Genomic DNA, 19,517 nt, shown 5'->3' on the forward strand with positions numbered 1-19,517 from the left:
ATGTTCTTGAGATGTCAGAACCAGTGGCTAATCCTAGAAAAAATTTAAGTGGGGTCAAAAGAATAATAAAAGGGTCATTAAGGGTGTAGAACCCGGATTTGGAGGTTCACTTACATGTCCAACGGTGGATTGGACATGAGTATCTCAACTTTTTAAATAATGAAAAAATGGCAAAAGAGGAGAGAAAATGTTAGAAAGTATGTATGCAGGATATTTTAAGAACTCCATTAAAAACTACCTTGCCGAATGTCACTATATGATTAATCAGATTTCTGTTATCACTTAAAATTTAATTCAATAATTTATTTAAATCAAAATATTGTTATTATAATTTTTACATACCCATTTAAGTTTCCAAACCGTTGGACATGTTCTTACACCTTTTATAACCAAATATCCATCACATGTTATGTTAGTGCTTACACAAAAAAAAATTATAGTTATTTGTGGTGTCAAGTGACACCGCAATGATTCATGTGGCTCCGTCCCTGGTCAGAACTGTCATCTGCATAACAAAAAATCAAGTGAATATGATTTTTCTTTCTAGTTGAATCTGACAAAAGAGATAGCATTTGAAGTTTTCAGTTCAATATATGATAAAGCTAACCCGCATCTTCTTCTTGCTTCTGTTGCTCTCTTCATCACTTTCTTCGTCGTCTGTTTTTGAGATATTCATGACTCGTGCACCGCATCCTTTTATCTCTTCAAGGGTAGGATTTTGTTTGTGGCCGCCAAAGCTGCTGCCGCAGGAACACCCTTCATAATATCCATCATAATGGCTTTTATAAAACTCAAGTAGTAGAACGTTGTTGTTCGGTTCAGATGGCGAGTCATCCACTCGTTTTATTTGTAAATGTAAGATGAACAAAACCAGATGATCCATCTTGTACGTGCATGTGTCCACTAGAACATCACAAGGAATCTCTTCTTTTTGGCCTCGAAAGGACTGACGAACTGTTAATCTGGCGGGGTAGTGTCTTGAAGGTCCAACCACGATGCAAGTTTTAAGTAATATATATTCTTGAGAAAGAGAGCTCTCAGACAAAAGGATACTTAGGGAACTTCCACAAGCTCGATGCATGAAATACATAGGCACTTCTCCACCTGGTATAACGGCCATGTTTCGGTATGATTGTATAATGATTTCCTGTGCATCTTGATCCAAATTGAAGCAATTATGGAACTTGAAAGGAGCCACTTGCGGAAATCTGAAAGAAATATATGAAGACATATCAAAGACATCATTGTGTGGCCGTCCTGGTAAGTGGTCACAGATTGTTGTGATTCCTCCACAGTCTGAAAAGTCTGCCTTATCACATTCCAATTTAAAAATCTCTGCGGATATGTTCTTTAAATTCTTGCACCGACGCATCGTTAGTTTCTTGAGACGAGACATGTTCTTAATCCAGGAAGGAACTTCTTCAATCACAGTGTCATCTAGATAGAGAAGTACAATGCTGGTTGAAATCTGAGGAAAAATTCTCAGTTTTGAGCATCCGCTGAGATAGAGCTCTTTAAGAGTAACCAAGTTGATGTCGACTGGTAGAGCCTCGAGCATTGTGCATCCTTCCATGTTCAAGCGCTTGAGTTGGTAGAGATTCCTAATTGAAGAAGGAAGCATAACCAAGCTTTTACAATTTTTGAGTTCCAAATACCTAAGGCCGATGGCCATTGAAAGATCTGGAATTTCAACGAGGCTTTCACATCCTGACAAATGCATCCCCCAGAGTTTTCCAAGCGACTGAAAAATGAACAAGAAACATATCATGTCTTCGATTTAGAAAGGCTCTAGGTAAGAACACCAAATTATAACATTAACAAACTTTATACTAGTTAAAAGTGTGATGAGCACAAAGATATTAATAGAGAAAAAGACAAAAATAGCATTAAATCAAGTTTTTGTTCCCAAACTAGCACTCAAGGTCAAAAGTCACAAAAATAACACTTAATGTTTTATCAAAAGTCACAAACTTAGGGTTTAGAGTTAAAAGGTGGGGTTTAGGGTTTAGGGTTTAGGGTTTAGAGTTTAGAGTTTAGGGTTTAGGGTTTAGGGTTTAGGGTTTAGGGTTTAGGGTTTAGGGTTTAGGGTTTAGGGTTTAGGGTTGAGAGTTGAGAAATGAGGTTTTGGGGATAAGATTTCAAATTTTGAAAAATAAAAAAATTAAAATTTTCAAAGGATAAATTTAGAAATATGCTATTTTAGTCATTTTAGTTTTTGAGTGTTATTTTTGTGATATAAACTTAGAAAGGTACTATTTTGGAGATTTGTCATATTAATATGACACTAACAAAAGTTACCTTGACCCCTCCCCATAACTTCTTAAGCCTGCCACTACTCATAACAAGGTACTCCATATCTTCTGGGTTGAAATTAGGTGGCATACAACTCAGTGGTACATCATCCCAATAAAGTTCTTTAAGGTGAGGGATATTCTCAATCCAAGAACTATCTTCTTCTCCTTCTAATGCAGTTTCCTCTAAGTAAAGCGATGTAATGTTCCTTGATATACGAGGAAACGTTCTCAACTTTGAGCATCCGTTAAGATTGAGGACTTCAAGAGATTCCAAGTCGACATCAGCTGGCAGAAAGTTAAGGTTTGAGCATTTCGACATGTCCAATTCAGACAGTTTACTGAGATTCCCAATCGAGGAAGGTAATGTCACCAAAGATGTGCATCCCGAAAGCCTCAATCCATACATTTTACTGAGATTCCCAATTGAGGAATGAAGAGCCACCAAAGATGAGCATCCCCAAAGCTTCAATTCCTTGACATTTATGGCTTTTGAAAGATCTGGAATCTCTTTCAAATCTGCAGAATAACTCATATCCATCTCCTTCAGACTTCCAAGAAACTGACAAATAAAAGGGGGGAAATCAATACAAAATATATTCACTAATTGAAAAATGCAAAATTACAATTTTTTCCATGTTCTTTTTTTTTTATGTTGGATGTTGCATGCATCTAGATGCAAATGTTCTAATATTGTTTTTTTTGTGCACTATTACATTTGCATTTTGATGCAAAATCAAGAACATCTTAAAATTTAAATATTTGTATAGCTTGAATGCAGAAGAAGAATATCAAAATCCAAAATACTTAATACTCTTTAGTATAAATATAAAACAATTATTTTCTATCAATAATAATTATTTTTATTATATATAAAATTTTAAACAAAAAACATGTTTCCTCGCTAATATATATATATATATATATATATGTTTCTGCTAAAATTATAATATAATTTTTTTGTCAAAACTGCAGATCATGTTTTCCGGCAAATCGTAAAATAAAATTTTCCACCAGAATCACAAAATCAAGATTTTCCATAAAAATTTCTGATCAAAACCTGAAGCGCATTTTATTTAAATACATTAATTAATTTATAATTAGTAATATAAATTATGTACTTTTAATCTTATTACTAATAGCTTTTAAATGTTATTATAAAATCAAAAAGAGAACAATTTAGCATCATAATATTGTATCATGATGCAATTACTAACTACAGAAACAACTACATTTGGATGCAACATCCATATACTATATTAAGATGATGCATTTAGATGCTACATCCAAATACAAAACAAACATGATCTTTACTGTTTTAAAATGGAAAATTAATTGATCTTTTTTTTTGTGTTTCAAAAAAAAAAAAAGATCTTTTTAAAAGTAATACCTGAGTTCCTTCCCACAACTTCTCAAGCTTACTATACTCCATTCTAAGTTCAACCAGACTTTCCACTCTAAAGTGAGAAGGCATACACTTGGATGGATATTCATCCCAACGTAGAAATCTGAGTTTGCGTGGAAAATAATTCAGGCCTCGATCAGGTAAATACAGTCTGCCTTTTCCAGTCTCCCTTGACCACAAGGATTTGTAAAAGTTTAGAAGTTTCAGATTATGCATTCCGCGAAATGAATTTTTATCTATAAACAATTCCTCGTTGATTTCTGACATGTTCAAGTACATGGCTAGAGTATTCTTTGGGCCCTGGAAAAAAACAAAAACAAATATACTCATTGTACCGTAACAATCCCATATATTGATAAAACACCAAATAACAATCACAATACAAAGCCATGTAAAAACTCACAGTATTATCGGTAAGTACATCACATGTATCCTCAAGTTCCGTCAAGAACCTACGATTGTTGATGGTCTCTGCACGATCGATTTCTTTACCCAACATCTGTAACAAACTGTGCATTCCAACAAATTCTGTTGATTCCCAACGTATTAGGGACTTGTCATTCAGTATTTTGAGCCCAATTTCAGCACTATCTCCAAGCAAGTCTTTTAAGAAATTGACGTTACGACAATCGGATAAGCATGCAATCCAAAGGAACAATTCTTGCTCTTTGACATCTAACCTATCATAGCATACTTTTAGTGTATTCTTGATTTTACCATCCAAACTATTCAGGAGCCTGGGCCGCATCTTCACCCACTCCTCCTTGTTCATCCCTTTCAACGACGAACCCAAGACACTTAGACCTAAAGGGAGATTACTTGAATGCAGTACAACTTCCTCTGCGAGTTCTTCGAAACCATAAGGCGGAGAGTTTTTCCCAAACGCAGATCGACAGAACATCTGCATAGCCAGATCATACGATGGGAGCTCCACCTCATAAATAAGCTCAATCTTTTGAGACTTTAAAAGTTTCCTATCTGGAGTTATCACAACGATTCTGCTCCCGGATCCAACCAAACTAGTTTGATCCATCAAGGTCTTTAGCACTTCAACATCATCCACATCATCAACGATGATAAGAACTTTCTTATGCATTAGCGTTTGTTTTGCCACACCTGGATGACGTATCTTTACGTCCTTTTGACATGAAATTTCCGACAGAAGTCGTTCATCCAAACACAACTTCATTTTATTATCATCCCACTTTTTTTTACGCTTGTAAGAGACGAAGAAAGCATGTTTGTGGAATCGGCTAGAGAGTAGACTAAAAAGAGCACTTCCTATAGTACTCTTACCTACCCCTGAAGGCCCCCAAATTCCTAACTTCATAACCTCCTCAGACTCCAAACACAAAAGCGAATTCAACTTCTCAAAATGAGCTTCAATCCCCACAATGTCACTAAAATCATTTGATGGTATCATAAGTTTATTGAACACATCCTTTGCTATATGCTCAATCATTTTTGCTTCGCCTTCAACAGTCCTGAAAATTAATAGATTAGATGTCACTAACAGACACTTGAAATATATTCAAATCAAATTGATAAAGAAACAAACGTACCAATTCTTAGAATCCTCTCCGGCCAAATTTGCTACATCAGCAAGTGCTCGAATCCACCTTTCTCTGTCACCTTCTGTTTTGTCTTTGCATGTTTCTTTAAACCTCTCGCCGAATTCTCCAGTCTGCTTTCTAACCTCAGAGGGATCGACATGGTAAAAAATCGGTATGACCATCTGATCCAGATCCTTAAGGCAATTGTGGATCTCCACCAGTTCGTTCAAACACCATGTTGACGAGGCGTAGTTCTTAGAGAAGATGACGATTGAGATCCTAGAGTCTTTTATCGCCAGTAAAAGCTCAGGTCCGATAGGGCGGCTTCTGTCGATGCCATGGTCGATGAATGTAGTGATCAAGTTGCGTTCAAGTTCCATGAGAAGATGGCTGAGGAATGTGTTTCGGACATCTTCTCCACGAAAGCTCGGGAAAACATTGTACGTCCAGTTGCGAGAAGTAGTAGTAGAAGAAGAAGAAGCCATGGAAAAAGGATAGAGAAGAGAGCTGTTGTAATTATTGTGGTGAAGAACACAGGAAAGGGTGTATAGACATACGTAAGAGTAAAGGAAGCGAAGACCAAGACTTGTAGGATTCCATTTTTCCATTCAAACCACACAACAAATTTATCCCTAATTTGAAAGAAATGTGAAAAGCAATAATGGTCACATCCAACTTTAACTAAAAGAAAAGACAAAACTCATGGGCCATAGCCATAAATTGTTAATTAACCTGATGAGCCGATAAATTTACATAAAATTATAATCCTTTAACTATCAACAAAAAAAATATTTGATTAGTATTGCTATAGTTTTGTAATTGTTAATGCACACTTACAATTATTTTGACAAAATGTATATATTATACAAAATATAATATATAATTTGATGTATGTATATTTAGTTTATTTTTTATTAACATGATATATGTATATATATATATATATATATTTTTTTTTTAATGATGAGATGATATATAAGGTATATATGATGTATTAGTTATTAATATATTTCATAACATTTACCAAAAATAAATATTTATAAAAAATTATAACATTGATATAAGATTTATTAGTCATTACCATATTTGAAAAATTATACCAAAAAGTATAAATTTTATATAAAAATTATACATGTCATTATTAAATTGAAGCTATGTCATATTTTCGAAAGTCATGTAATATTTTTAGAGAGAATATGATGATTCTAGCTATACAAATCATTGCTTGAATAGTGGTTCTATTATTAAAATTTAATTTTATTTATAGTTATTAAATCATTTTTTATGGTTTTTAAAAATCTAAGTTTTGATAAATGTGGTATTTGTGTTTAGGCCTCAAAAGCAAAATATCATAAAGGTTTGTAGCAATTTAAAGGTTAGGATTTACGTGGCACTGGGCTTTACATGGCGCTAGGCTGTAGATCGTGCTTGTGAAGATGATTATGATCAAAGGAACGAAAATCATATGTAAAAACAACCACATTTCCTGCGTAATGGGTTTCCTGGCTAAGTACTAAATGAGGCGCGTAATGGGTTTCCTGGTTAAGTACTAAATGAGGCACGGCGTAAGGATGTTTTACGGCTGTTGATGTTGACCACGTGAATGTTTTTTTTCTTTTTTAACTTAAAAGGATTAAACCTGGGTACACCGACAAAACTATCAGATGAGAGGTGCAAATTACAGATAAACTCTCTCCCGAATATTCAAATGGGCCGAAATGCAATAGTTCATATCCATGTAAAATGACCAGGAAAATATGACTACAAGCTCCCGGTACAGATAAATCAAACCTGAAATGTGGTGACATCCCAACTCTTTTCTCTTACCACTTGACTACAAGCTCCCGGTCTTGACCAAGTGAATATTGTTCTCCTTGTTTACTTCACTGTGATACTGAATTTATAAAATGTTTAACATTTTCAATTTATTATTTAACCGTTGCTATATTTAGTAATCAATTAGTCATAATTATCTTATAAACGCACCAATTTCTAACTGATGTGCTAATCGTACAAATCATTTAATAACGTTTAAAATTGTTTTCAAAAAGTTTATTTGATTATGAATGTTTAATTAAATAATATAAAATTAATCAAATATGGTATTTTGTCATATTTTTGATTGCTAGATATACTACGTTTGTTTTGTCTTTGTGTTTATTTAGTTTTGCAATTGATCGTCAGAGTGAACTAAGCTTTTCATCTTTTAAGAAAACAGTGTTTGCTATTCATGGAGACAAAGCACCGGGGCCGGACGGTTTCTCAGCCAATTTTTACCAAGGTTTTTGGGACATTATAGGGGGGAGTTTGCATGGAGATCAGAGACTTCTTTGTCTCCGGCCAACTCCAAAGACGATTTAACGAGACTCATGTCCGTCTAATCCCAAAAATCAAAAGCCCGAAGACGGTTATGGACTACAGACCCATTGCACTCTGCTCCACGCATTATAAAGTTATCGCCAAGATTTTGTGCAAGCGGCTGAAACCTGTTCTTCCTACTCTTGTGTCCCCTCACCAGTCGGCGGCAGGCCGATCAATCTCGGATAATGTGTTAATAACCCATGAAATCCTCCACTACCTCCGAACCTCATCAGCTAAGAAGCATTGCTCAATGACCGTTAAAACGGACATGAGCAAGGCTTATGACAGATTAGAGTGGAGTTTCTTGCGAGATGTGATGACCCGGTTTGGCTTTCATCCGACTTGGGTTCACTGGATAATGGAATGTGTCAGCTCCGTATCGTACTCTTATCTCATTAATGGTAGTGCGAAAGGTTGCGTTAAGCCATCCCGAGGGATCCGCCAGGGAGATTCTCTCTCCCCATATCTATTTATTTTATGTTCGGAGGTGTTGTCAGGGCTCTGTGTGAAAGCACAAGAGCAGGGAATGTTACAGGGCATTAAGGTGGCCCGAAACTCTCCATCACTAAATCACCTCCTCTTCGCGGATGACACTATGTTTTTCTGCAAGAGTAAACCAGTTTCATGTCGAGAGTTAGTTAACATCCTGGAAAAGTATGAAATTGCCTCGGGCCAAAGCATCAACCACGTTCTCCTCCAAAACACCCGTCGAGTCAAAGCTACAATAAACATTATGGGAAAGGGGGGCATTGGAAAGTATCTTGGCCTACCATAGCATTTCACCCGAAAAAAGAAGGATGTATTTGCGGGCATAGTGGACCGCATTAGACAGAAGTCCCATAGTTGGACGTCACGATATCTTAATGGTGCAGGAAAGCAAGTTATGTTGAAAGATGTGTTATCGGCTATGCTGTCTTGCGCCATGTCGCGTTTCAAGTTACCTAAATGCCTTTGCCAACAGATACAGATAGTCCTCACCCGTTTTTGGTGGGACGCTAAACCGGATGTTAGGAAGTTGTCCTGGGTTGCCTGGAGTAAACTCACCTTACCGAAGAGAGAAGGAGGCTTAGGCTTTAGAGAAATTGAAAAGTTTAATGAGGAGTTACTCGCAAAGCTTGCTTGGAGAGTACTCAAGTTTCCCACCTCCTTGCTGTCTCAAGCACTGATCGGTAAATACTGCCACACTAACCATTTTCTCACCGCAGCAGCACCCAACTCTGCTTTGCATGGCTGGAGAGGTGTACTGGCAGGAAATGAGGTCCTCTTAAAAGGATTAGGATGGATCGTTGGCACCGGGCAGAATATTAACATCTGGTCTGATCCCTGGCTTTCGACATCCTATCCACTCTGCTCCATGGGACCTCCGACTGAAGCTAACAAAGATCTAAAAGTCTCTGATCTCTTAGAAGTGAATTTGATGGAATAGGACTTGAGTGCAATCAGACTGCATTTGCCTCAGTATGTGGATCTGATCAAGAAAGTGATTCCTAGTGAATACCAAATGGAAGATGAGATGGTTTGGTTACCAGAAAGGTCCAAAAACTACTCGACCAGAACGGGTTATGCTCTATGCAAAGTGAACCGAGATCAAGAGAATGGAGACCTCAACTGGTACCCTTGCATTTGGCAGGTTAAAACATCACCAAAGCTAAAACATTCTCTGGAAAATAAAAAGCAATGCTCTTCCGGTATGGGCAAACTTATTGAGAAGAGGGGTGGAGGTAGAAGGGCGTTGCAAAAGATGTGGACTTGTGGAAACTGAACGTCATGTCCTCTTCCAATGCCCTTTTGCAACTAGAGTTTGAGACTTAGTTCCCGCATTACAAAAACCTGACCCAACACTCGCCACTTCTACTGACTCCCTACTCCAAGCGAGCAGACGAATCCTCAACCTACCGCCGACGGGTTTCAGTGAAGCAGCTTAGTATCCTTGGATCTTTTGGTACCTGTGGGTTGGGAGAAATAAATTATTGTTTGAGAACAGGGAAGGATCAGAACAAGAGGTGGTTGTGGCAGCAATTAAAGAAGCCATAGTATGGCAAGCAGCTCAATAAGAGAAGGAAAAGACAATTCGGGAGAAACGAGTCCAGATCCCGATTGGTCGTACCAATTCATTGGAGACTCAGTGCTTTGTAGATGCAGCGTGAAATGCTGGCACCAGTGGTGGAGGATTTGGCTGCATCTTTAAAGACAAAAACGACAAGGTCCTCCATCAAGATTCATCAAACCGCAGCAATGTCGGCTCTGCGCTAGTTGCAGAAGCTCTTGCGGTTAAAGATGGCCTAAAGGCAGCTCGGTCTTGGGGTTTGTGTAACCTGATCATTCAATCAGATTCCAAGTCCCTTATTCTGGCCATCACGACAAAGGAAAAGATATTAGAAGTCCAAAGAGTTCTTTTCGATATTTTTCATTTGTGTAAGGTGTTTTCGTCTATTTGTTTTCGTCTATTTCTTTCTATTATGTACTCAGCGGAAATAATGCCGATGCAGATGCCTTAGCTAAGGCCGCTCTGCACAGGCTCTCTAACTTTGTGTGAGTTTTCTATTTAAGTAATGAAGGTTTGTTCAAAAAAAATATATGGTCAATCGTATTCGTATCAGATGCATTATTTGTATTCTGTCAAAACTTGGTCGAAGTCTATGTGAATAGCTAGATAAATGGAGTTTGGTGTATATTAAAGGACAAGTGTGTTGTCTTCTAGTTTGTACTGAAGTCCGTCCATGTGGTTAATAAAAATGTGTATAATGGGCTTACTTTTCTCCTATAAATCAACTTAAAAAGAGAGTGAGTGAGAGATCAACACTTCCTTTTCTTTATTTTTCACACTACATTTGTCTGTTCTTACAAGACATTGGGTTATGCTACACACCCTTTTGTCTGATCCTAATAGTTTTGAACCGTGGAGTAAGCCAAAAAACCTTGTAAGCTACCATTGCTCTCACTCACACTAGTACTATACGAATTTCAAGATGTAATTTATGTATCATAATCAGAAGAACGTAACAAATATATTTCAAAGCCAAACATACTTAGGCATGAGAAATCAGAACACAAAACAATGGTAGAAAACAGGAAACAAGTCAGAACCATAAGTAGACAACACAAACATGGAACACTGACTTATCTTGATCCCCAATTCTAAAGATCTATCTAATCCTGTGAGAGACAATATGCCTCTTCTAATCTGTTTTCTGAATACTCTCTAGGAACTTGGTTCTTACAGAAAGGTCACTCGAAAACCGACCTAAAACCGCAACTGTAGCTGTGCTACTCCCAAACTTCTCAATCCCCCTAGAGATCATACAAGTATGCTCAGCTTCCGCCACCACAATTATATCCCCACTAACCTGTGGTGACAATGTCTCCGCTATTTGCCGAGTCATGCTCTCTTGCACTTGCAGCTTAAACCCATAAAAGTTTACAACAGACTCCACCAACGACCTCTCAAGAGCTTTTGGTCCATCAGCACAGTAGCAGCCAATATGCACAACTCCATAGAAAGGAAGCAAATGGTGCTCACACATTGACCAAAACTGAATATTTGTCTCACAACTCAGTCTCCTCTCCTTGAGTTTCCAGTCAAATCTGCTCAGTTTCATCTCAAAGTTAACGTTCTGAAACTTCATCATCCATTTTAGAAACCTGGTTGGAGTGGAAACTAGCTCTTTCCTTGAGGGATCTTCTCCTAAAGCTTTCAGAATAGAGACTACAGCAGAAACCATTTCTAAGTCTGCTTCTTTGGATGAGTTCTCAATAACAAACGGGCACCAGTCTTTCACAGAGACATCTCTACGCAGTTTGAACTTCAAAAGACTCAGAAACTCACACCAAAGCTCAGAACTTTCATCCCCAAAACTCCCTGAACCGGAGGTAACCGTTGCCTCCACAAAACCGGGAAAGTGGGGATGCGAGCATTGGAGAACAACAGCGACTCCAGATGGTTCCACCCAATGCTGCAGACCCGAACATATCTCCTCAGCTAAACGCTGAGGCTCCTGGAGCCGCTTAGCAAAAACGTCGGCGACTCTAGAGAACTTGCTTAGTCCAAGAACGCGCCCCCCAGAAGGGACGTATCCTATATGACACTTGACTCGAAAAGGAAGCAAGCAGGATTCACAGTAAGAGTAATGGTCGAGGTCTCGGATCACAACAAGACCACCAACTCCTCCCGCTTGCCCATCGTCTAGTCCCGTCTCTGGAAACAGAGCACTCTGTACAAAGTCCTTTACTTTTTGCTTATAACCTGAGATAAAAGAACATTATTAATCAAAACCCACAAAGCAAAAACTAAACTTTAAGACAAATCAGATCCAATAGATATATACCTCTGGTTCCTTGTCGGAGAGCCTTGGCGACACGAAAGGGAGTCTTTTTAATGCCTTCACGGTTGATATCCTCGCCGAGACCTTTTAGTATAACTTTGACAGCTTCCTGGATCGCTATGGTCTCTGGTTGTAACTCGAAAGGAAGATCGAGGCAACCGTTTTTCATCCCATTCTCAATCTCCACATTGAAATGCTCTTCATCTAATAAGTTCATTGGCAAATCCGAATCTAATCTCTGGACAGAACACCACTTAAGTTTCCGAATCTCTAAAAAAGGAACCGACTTGATAAGACTCTAATTACAAAGAATCTCTTCTCTAAAGCTCTATATATTTTTGGATAATACGCGGAAGGTGTACAAGGGAGAGAGAAGGCGAGTGGTGGGGTCGACGTTTGATCCGTTCAGGAATGTGTGGATTCGTTAAGTCAGTTTGATGGATCTGAGAGGTTTAGCCTATCACCATCAGCAAAAAGAAAATTTCCTTTTTTGAACGTAATGGCGGCGAAGACCTTTCTTTGTCCCTCTCCCTTTATTCTTTTTTTTTCTCTTGCCCAACCCTACCCTAGTTCGAACACGAAACATTTACGCAATATGTCACATTACCTCTTATTTATTACATTCTAAGGCATTTAAGGCATTTTCTACTCTTGAAACACTTGAAACACTTTTTCTTGATTTTCTTTTGTTTCCTAACTAATCTAGTTACATCATTTGAGAAAATAGATATAAATAAACTTGCATTAATTAATAAAGTCACGTGAATTGCTGTAAGCCATTGATTCAATTACATATTGGATGGTCAAGATTTGTTCTCTCTCCCTTTCTTCTGTGAATCTCAGCCGCCGTCAAAACCATCACAGCCCTCGTTAAAACTCTCCGTCACGAATATGATAGAGTCACGAGCGCACGAGCTCGAATGCGGGTAACCCTAACCACGGTGAGGTTCTTCAACCGAGCCGCTGCACTCGTTGTCACCGTCAAGCTCCGGTCACAGAGAAGCTTCTGGTGCTCCTATGTACCTATTTTCCTTCTTCATCTTGTTTCATTTTACCACCGACAATCGCATCTAACAAATCAACATGAAATCAAAAGCAATAAGACCAAGTCAAATGATTTGAGGTTGTCTTTCATTTTGTTCCTACCAATGAGCTAAGAATCCCCAAATTTTCTGCAAAATTCGTAACCCTAAGGAACTGGGGAAAAAGATGAAATAATTACGATAATGCCATTAATGAATGAATTATTAAAAAAATTGTGCACACATAGACATGTGTACATTCTAAGTGTACATGTAGATGTTTGTGAAAACTATTAAAATCACCCATATATTATGTACACTACTTTATATTAGACGATTTTAGTTGATATTAGATGATATTGACCCTTAAAATATTCAAACTTGCAATTATATGTTAAAATCAAATAGATGTACCGATGAATTGGTGTACATGTGGAAAATAAAATACATGTGTACACGTTGACAATATAGACCTTTCAAATACTTAAATTTGTAAATGTATAAAATTTATACGGTGTATATAGAAATCATTGTATAACTGAACTTATGTACATGTGAATCATTGACCATGATATTGAACTTTTTGGTTTTTGATTAAAGAGAGATCTTACAATTTTTCTACATTGGTCATTACTTTGTACAATTTTAGCTTATATGTACACTACAAAAATACATATCAATGCGAAAAGTTTTACTTAGAATCAACAGTCATCTTGCTACTTTGCATTATGTGACCAAAACATCTAAAAATATTATAGTATCATGCAAAAAACATTCATCCTTCAACACCAACAAACATGTCAAAAATAAATCACTTATGTACACGCCCAAAATTGTACATATACTCGCTTACACATGTAAGCACTAGGTGTTGTACACATGTACATATTTGCTTGTACACATGCACACACTTGCTTGTACACAATTAACATAGGCTCAAATGCATCACCATCTCTCCACTCATGTTTTCTAAATTTGTGCCCAACCTTTCAGAAGCTCAACCATGTTGGCAACTTTATGATAAAAAAATTGACTATCAACCCCAACCATCCTCTTTGTCCTCCCCACACTCCACCATAGGTTGCACAGTCAGCAGCAAACATAGAAACACGGCAAACCAAAGCAAAATCAATACACACCTCAACCACAAACCATATAAGCATAGTATATAAAGTACACATGTACACATATGTACATCACATGTAATGTGTACAACCTTAAACGCTCGTACAAGTGTACAAATAGTTACCTGAGGAACATGCTCAGCCTCTTGCACCTCCGCCAAAACCAATCATAGGTTGACAGTCAGCAGCAAACATTGAAACACGGCAAACCAAAACAAAATCAATATACACCTCAACCGCAAACCATATAAGCATAGTATGCAAAGTACACATGTACACATATGTTCTTGTTGTACACATGTACATCACATGTAACGTGTACAACCTTAAACGTTCATCGTCTCCATCTCTTCAAATGCCTAAGCCAGGCCGGTATAGCTTCAAATGCCCACAACTGAAGCTTGTCGTCTCCATCTCTTCACTACATTCAAGCACAAATCCCAAAACTGAAACCCTTTGCTGCATCCCAAATTTTGAAACCAAAATCCCAAAACTCGGAATTCACAAAACACATCAACGATCTTAGATAACTCCCAAATTAGAGTCCTCTCGCGGACCAAACCCTAATCCGAAACTTAAACCTGAACGCATTCGAGACGAGAAAAAGATTTAACCTTTGTCTTTCTCCTTTGATGTCCGCGACGACATCGTCTTCTCCGTCAGTTTCCACCGTATAAACATATTCAGTCGTCACCTTCTCCGCCAGAACAGTCTCTCTGTTTCTCTCCCTGTGAAAACAATTTTACCAAATCAGATCTACTTTTTTACGGGTCCAAAGATAAAATATAAACATATTTCAACTTTATTTCGTGTCCACCATCCATTATCCAATATTTTTGAATTTTAAATTTCCTAACCAGCCTAACTAAAAATAAAATATTAATTTACCTAAATGTCCATCTCTGGTTTAGCTTTTCTGAGGCTAAATGGGTCTTCAACTACAATAAACTACCTCAGTAGCACATTGTGTTCTATGGTGTAATAAAAACACAAAATGTTTGTATTTCTGTTAATAACTCATGCCACTCCCTCTCTCAATGTTTGGATTAATACTGCGGAAGAAATTCCTTTAAAACATTTCATGAATTATAATAAGATTCTGGCCAAGGTAGAAGGTCTTGGTTTAGCTCAAAAACCGAAAAGATTGCAGATTAAGTTACGGTTGGAGTAAAACAAAGTTTCGGCTATAGAAGTGAAACACTCTAGATAATTGAGAGGGTTTGCATGGCGACCTAGGATATTTTCTTGTTCATTACGCTGCACATAATCCGGTTCAAATTTAATTAAATATTCGTTGATTAAAAATCTGATAAACCCAGTAAAAACCCAAAAACTCACTATTAACCCGCGATCTGAACCATTGATCTGATAAAACACACAAAATATCTGATAGTATTTTTTTTAAAAAAAAATTGATTAAACTACTCATATTTTTTTTAATATAACATAAATTTGTGATTCTTTAGAATATTATGAAATTTTATTATGTTATCCAAATAAAAAATGATAATATAAAAAATCTTATTGATATGACAATATTATTTTATTTTCTTTATTAATATTATAAGTTTGTATTTTTATTTCAAATTTAAAAATTGATTTTAAGATAATTTTTAAAATATTCTTAAACACTCGTAATTGCCTTATCATGTACAAAATGACATTATACACAGAAAATGATATTCAAATATGTATATGATATATGGTGTAGGATATAGGATATTGGTTTGTATTGAAAATCTGCATAATATTCGAATTATCTATTTTGAATATTGATACATAGATTTATGAAAATAATAGTGTTTGTTAATTTATTTATTGTTCATGATATATTTATACTTAGAATATTTATATTAAATTTAAAGTTAACATAAATATTTTAAGATATTTTTTAGAATCCATTTAGGTATATATGTATGCCCAGAAACAAAATATTTAAATGTTATTAATGAATTTTATTAATTTCTTATAAAAATAAAGATATTTTTGAGAAAACTACAATTTTTATTAAATATATAATTTGAGAATAATCCTCTTTTAATAGTATTGATTCAACATCATTAACAAGTGAATATTATCAGGACGAGGAACAAAAGAGATGAGTATGACAAAAAAGATCGAAAAATATACCTAAACAAAGGGTGGTCTCATTCAATTCAGACTGATTTCAGAATAACGTCTGAGAAGACTTTCTGTTTCGATTTGGGTGAAAACGTGAAGTATTATTAGATAAAAAGTTACATATCATAACTTATTAGGATATTTAAGATGAACATTTAATACAAAAATAATATATCAGTAATGCCAATAATTTGGAAATATTTTAAACCTGTTTATTAATAAAATGCTCATATTTTGTATAAAATAGTTTCAATTTTGGAAGTCGAATTTATTAAAATATTTTTTTTTTGCAAACAATTTTGAATTTATTAAAATATAATATGAACATTCGACGAAATTGTTAATAGTTGATGTTTATATATTGAACTGTGTTATTTAAAAATAATTTTTGTGATATATATAAAAGTTATGGAATTCAGATTTGGTACAATAACAATATTATATCATAAATATTTTGGTTTAATTATTGGATTCTTTAATTTTATTTAAAAGTATTTTTGCGTGATGGAAATATTTTATAAAATTTTATGATTATTAAATAAGATTAGGAAATACATTGTAGTAAATTTTGTTCATGGAAAATGCATATGAATGAAAATATACTTAAATTTATGGAAAATTTAAGGAAAAAACTTAATACTAACTCTTATAATATCACATAACTCTAAGTGATAATTATATTAGTAATAACAATTATTGCACCATATTAAAATTGCTAAAATAAAGCCAGAAAAATATTTGTTGAAAAATAAATAGAATACAGTTTTTTTTTTTGCTCTACCAAACTGTAAATTTTATTCAAATTGATTAAATTTTATATTCTTCAAAACTATGGTTGTGTTAATGAAGATGTAAGCAATATTTTAGTTGAAATATATTTTGTTAAGTATATATTTAGTTACATGATGAAAATCTCTTTTAGTTTGAAGTTGAGCGCTAAGTAATTTTGTTCTAGATCTTTTTTTGGTCGAATTTTTGTTCTTGATCTATAATGTTGATTTTGGATAGAGGTGAATTCAGTATTTCTTTCTCGAATTTTAAATTTGATTTTGGAGTGTTTAGTCTAACATAATACCATTTTTTAAAAATCACATGGTTTGTACAATTAAATATGTATTTATATATCTAGGATAAAAGAGTCATTTACCTCTTTAATTAAATCTATTTTGGTCATTTTCCTCGTTAGAAACTTTTTTGTGACAAAAACTTAAATAGTATATTTAAGAAAATTGCCCTTAGATCTTACCCTTAGTGAATTATCTAGTCAATATTTTAATTTTAATAATAATTATATTTTGATACGCATTTTCAAAGCGCATAAAAAATTTTCGATGAAAACTTTACATAATCACATTTTCTCTTTATTTAAAGCAGTTTTGAGCATAAAATTCGTAACCCAAAATCTGAATCGAACCCAAACTAAAAAACTCGATCTATACCCGGTCTGAAATGTAAAAAATACCAGAAATAGTCTTGTAGGATGGTACAAACATATCCTAAGCCAAAGTGTTATTAGCCAAACCCGTACATATAATCTGAAAATTTTAAAAATCCGAAAAAATCCAAAAATCAATCTGAATGTCTAAATTAATCATAAGTATAAACATTTGAATCTTTATGTACTTCAAATATTCAGTTCTATATTTATTTTGAAATGATATATAAAAATAAGTATTTAAATTTTAAATAAGTGTCTTAAATATCTTATTGTATATTAATAAATATTTACTTCTTATCTTTTGCTTTTAAATTTTGGATTAACTTCGGATATAATCCGCAAACAAAACTAATATAACCTGAATCCGAATGATATATGATAACTTTATGAGTTTTCTGATGTGATACAAATTATAACAAAAACTGATGTATTATAACCTAACATGATCCATGCTTATAATATGAAATTATGTTTTATATTTGTCAAAATTTATTTCACTAAAATATTAATTCAATTTTTATTATAATATAAGTTAATTATATAGCGTTGAACCCGTCTCATACTTGATAAATGTTTACATTTTTATGAAATAGTTGTAAGAAACTGTAATTGTAAATCATAATATATAATTCAATATACCATATAATCAAATAATATTAATGTCAACTAAATTTAGTATTGTATGTATCAAATTCAATTATTTAAATTATATTTTAATATTCTAATTCAATATTTTAAATATCTTATTTTAATATTTTGCAGTAATAAATTGAAGTATGTTGTAATCTGTATGAATATATGTTATTATGTATATGTAATTCTTTTTATTTATAACTTATAAAACAATCAGTAAATCGATTAAGTTATGTTATATATTATTTACTATAATAATTTAATAATGAATATGAATTATGTATATATAAATCTTAAAGAAATTTTGTTTCTTATCCAATAAATCAAAATGAATTAATATGCATATGTAATAAATGAAAATAATTACGAATTTTAGTTATTTAAAATAAATATTAAAACAATAAATATCTATATTTTAAATAAAAAGATATTAAAATATATTGTTAAATGCAATATTAGAAAAGATACTCAATAATATATTTTGATCTTATTTTGAAAATATTTAAATAATATATTAAGATTTTGTGTATATTTAATAATAACTAAGTTTGTTGTATTCAATAAAACTAAATAAATGAAATGGTTTAGCTTAGACTATTTGCAAGTAGATAAAATTTGCTTATGTTTTAATAGTATTAATTTTCGAAATGATACAATAAATAAATGTTATTTCTATATTATACCTAATAATAAAATATATATCTAATTTGATTGTATTATAATATTACGGTTCAGAGCCATGTATTATATAATATACTATATACAAATGTTATATACATGATGATTTATTATGGTAAATTCTTTACCATTTTGACATCTCATCTTTACTTTATCACTTATGAAAGCATGATAAATGTAGATGCAATATAACATGGTATAGAAATACATGACTGGATTACGATTGTTACTCAATTGGAATCACTAAATATAAAAAATTCGTACATAAGATAGAATCATTTTAGTCACTGATTTATAATAAATGTATTTATAATGCTCCAAATACTGTTACATATTTTGTTGGACCTAGGGGTGTTCAATCCGGATATCGGTTCGGTTTCGGTTCGGTTTTTTTCGGTTTTCGGTATTTCGGTTAGTAAAATATAACTACCATTCTAAATCCATATTTACTTCGGTTCGGTTCGGTTTATATACCGTCGGTTTTCGGTTTATTCGGTTTTATACCAAAAAACATAATTATTTAGTTTGAGATCATATAAAATGAATTTTAGAGTCATATTGTCAACACA

General features: G+C 34.0%; 3 protein-coding genes across 3 annotated transcripts; 1 reads left to right on the plus strand and 2 right to left on the minus strand.

The window, feature by feature from the left end:
• Positions 1 to 282: 282 nt before the first annotated feature.
• LOC106378762 (protein SUPPRESSOR OF npr1-1, CONSTITUTIVE 1) lies at positions 283 to 5,943 on the minus strand. The gene is made up of 6 exons (XM_048747022.1): positions 5,259 to 5,943; positions 4,100 to 5,180; positions 3,682 to 3,996; positions 2,299 to 2,853; positions 608 to 1,741; positions 283 to 505 (listed from the first exon to the last, which is right to left on the minus strand). Exons 1-6 carry the CDS (start codon positions 5,855 to 5,857, stop codon positions 473 to 475), a joined length of 3,717 nt encoding a protein of 1,238 aa, XP_048602979.1. The 5' UTR covers positions 5,858 to 5,943; the 3' UTR covers positions 283 to 472.
• Positions 5,944 to 7,560: 1,617 nt separating this feature from the next.
• LOC106378764 lies at positions 7,561 to 9,372 on the plus strand. Its single transcript, XM_013818843.1, has 3 exons — positions 7,561 to 8,221; positions 8,483 to 8,868; positions 9,037 to 9,372. The coding sequence occupies exons 1-3, from the start codon at positions 7,561 to 7,563 to the stop codon at positions 9,370 to 9,372; spliced, it is 1,383 nt and encodes a 460-aa protein (XP_013674297.1).
• Positions 9,373 to 10,572: 1,200 nt separating this feature from the next.
• Positions 10,573 to 12,599, minus strand: LOC106379891 (GTP cyclohydrolase 1-like). Its single transcript, XM_013819741.3, has 2 exons — positions 11,936 to 12,599; positions 10,573 to 11,853 (listed from the first exon to the last, which is right to left on the minus strand). Exons 1-2 carry the CDS (start codon positions 12,147 to 12,149, stop codon positions 10,790 to 10,792), a joined length of 1,278 nt encoding a protein of 425 aa, XP_013675195.1. The 5' UTR covers positions 12,150 to 12,599; the 3' UTR covers positions 10,573 to 10,789.
• Between the last annotated feature and the right edge of the window lie 6,918 nt (positions 12,600 to 19,517).

This window comes from Brassica napus, chromosome C2 (assembly GCF_020379485.1).
Source record: "Brassica napus cultivar Da-Ae chromosome C2, Da-Ae, whole genome shotgun sequence".
In the NCBI taxonomy this organism is placed as follows: Eukaryota; Viridiplantae; Streptophyta; class Magnoliopsida; order Brassicales; family Brassicaceae; genus Brassica; species Brassica napus.

Coding starts and splice junctions, on each gene's coding strand:
- LOC106379891 (XM_013819741.3), bottom strand. CDS start 12,149: ATGAACTTATTAGATGAAGAGCATTTCAATGTGGAGATTGAGAATGGG. Junction 11,854..11,935: donor TCTCCGACAAGGAACCAGAG/GTATATATCTAT, acceptor CTTTTATCTCAG/GTTATAAGCAAAAAGTAAAG.
- LOC106378762 (XM_048747022.1), bottom strand. CDS start 5,857: ATGGAAAAATGGAATCCTACAAGTCTTGGTCTTCGCTTCCTTTACTCT. Junction 5,181..5,258: donor GGAGAGGATTCTAAGAATTG/GTACGTTTGTTT, acceptor ATTAATTTTCAG/GACTGTTGAAGGCGAAGCAA. Junction 3,997..4,099: donor ATGTACTTACCGATAATACT/GTGAGTTTTTAC, acceptor GTTTTTTTCCAG/GGCCCAAAGAATACTCTAGC.
- LOC106378764 (XM_013818843.1), top strand. CDS start 7,561: ATGGAGATCAGAGACTTCTTTGTCTCCGGCCAACTCCAAAGACGATTT. Junction 8,222..8,482: donor CACTATGTTTTTCTGCAAGA/GTAAACCAGTTT, acceptor TTAATGGTGCAG/GAAAGCAAGTTATGTTGAAA. Junction 8,869..9,036: donor GTGTACTGGCAGGAAATGAG/GTCCTCTTAAAA, acceptor TTGATGGAATAG/GACTTGAGTGCAATCAGACT.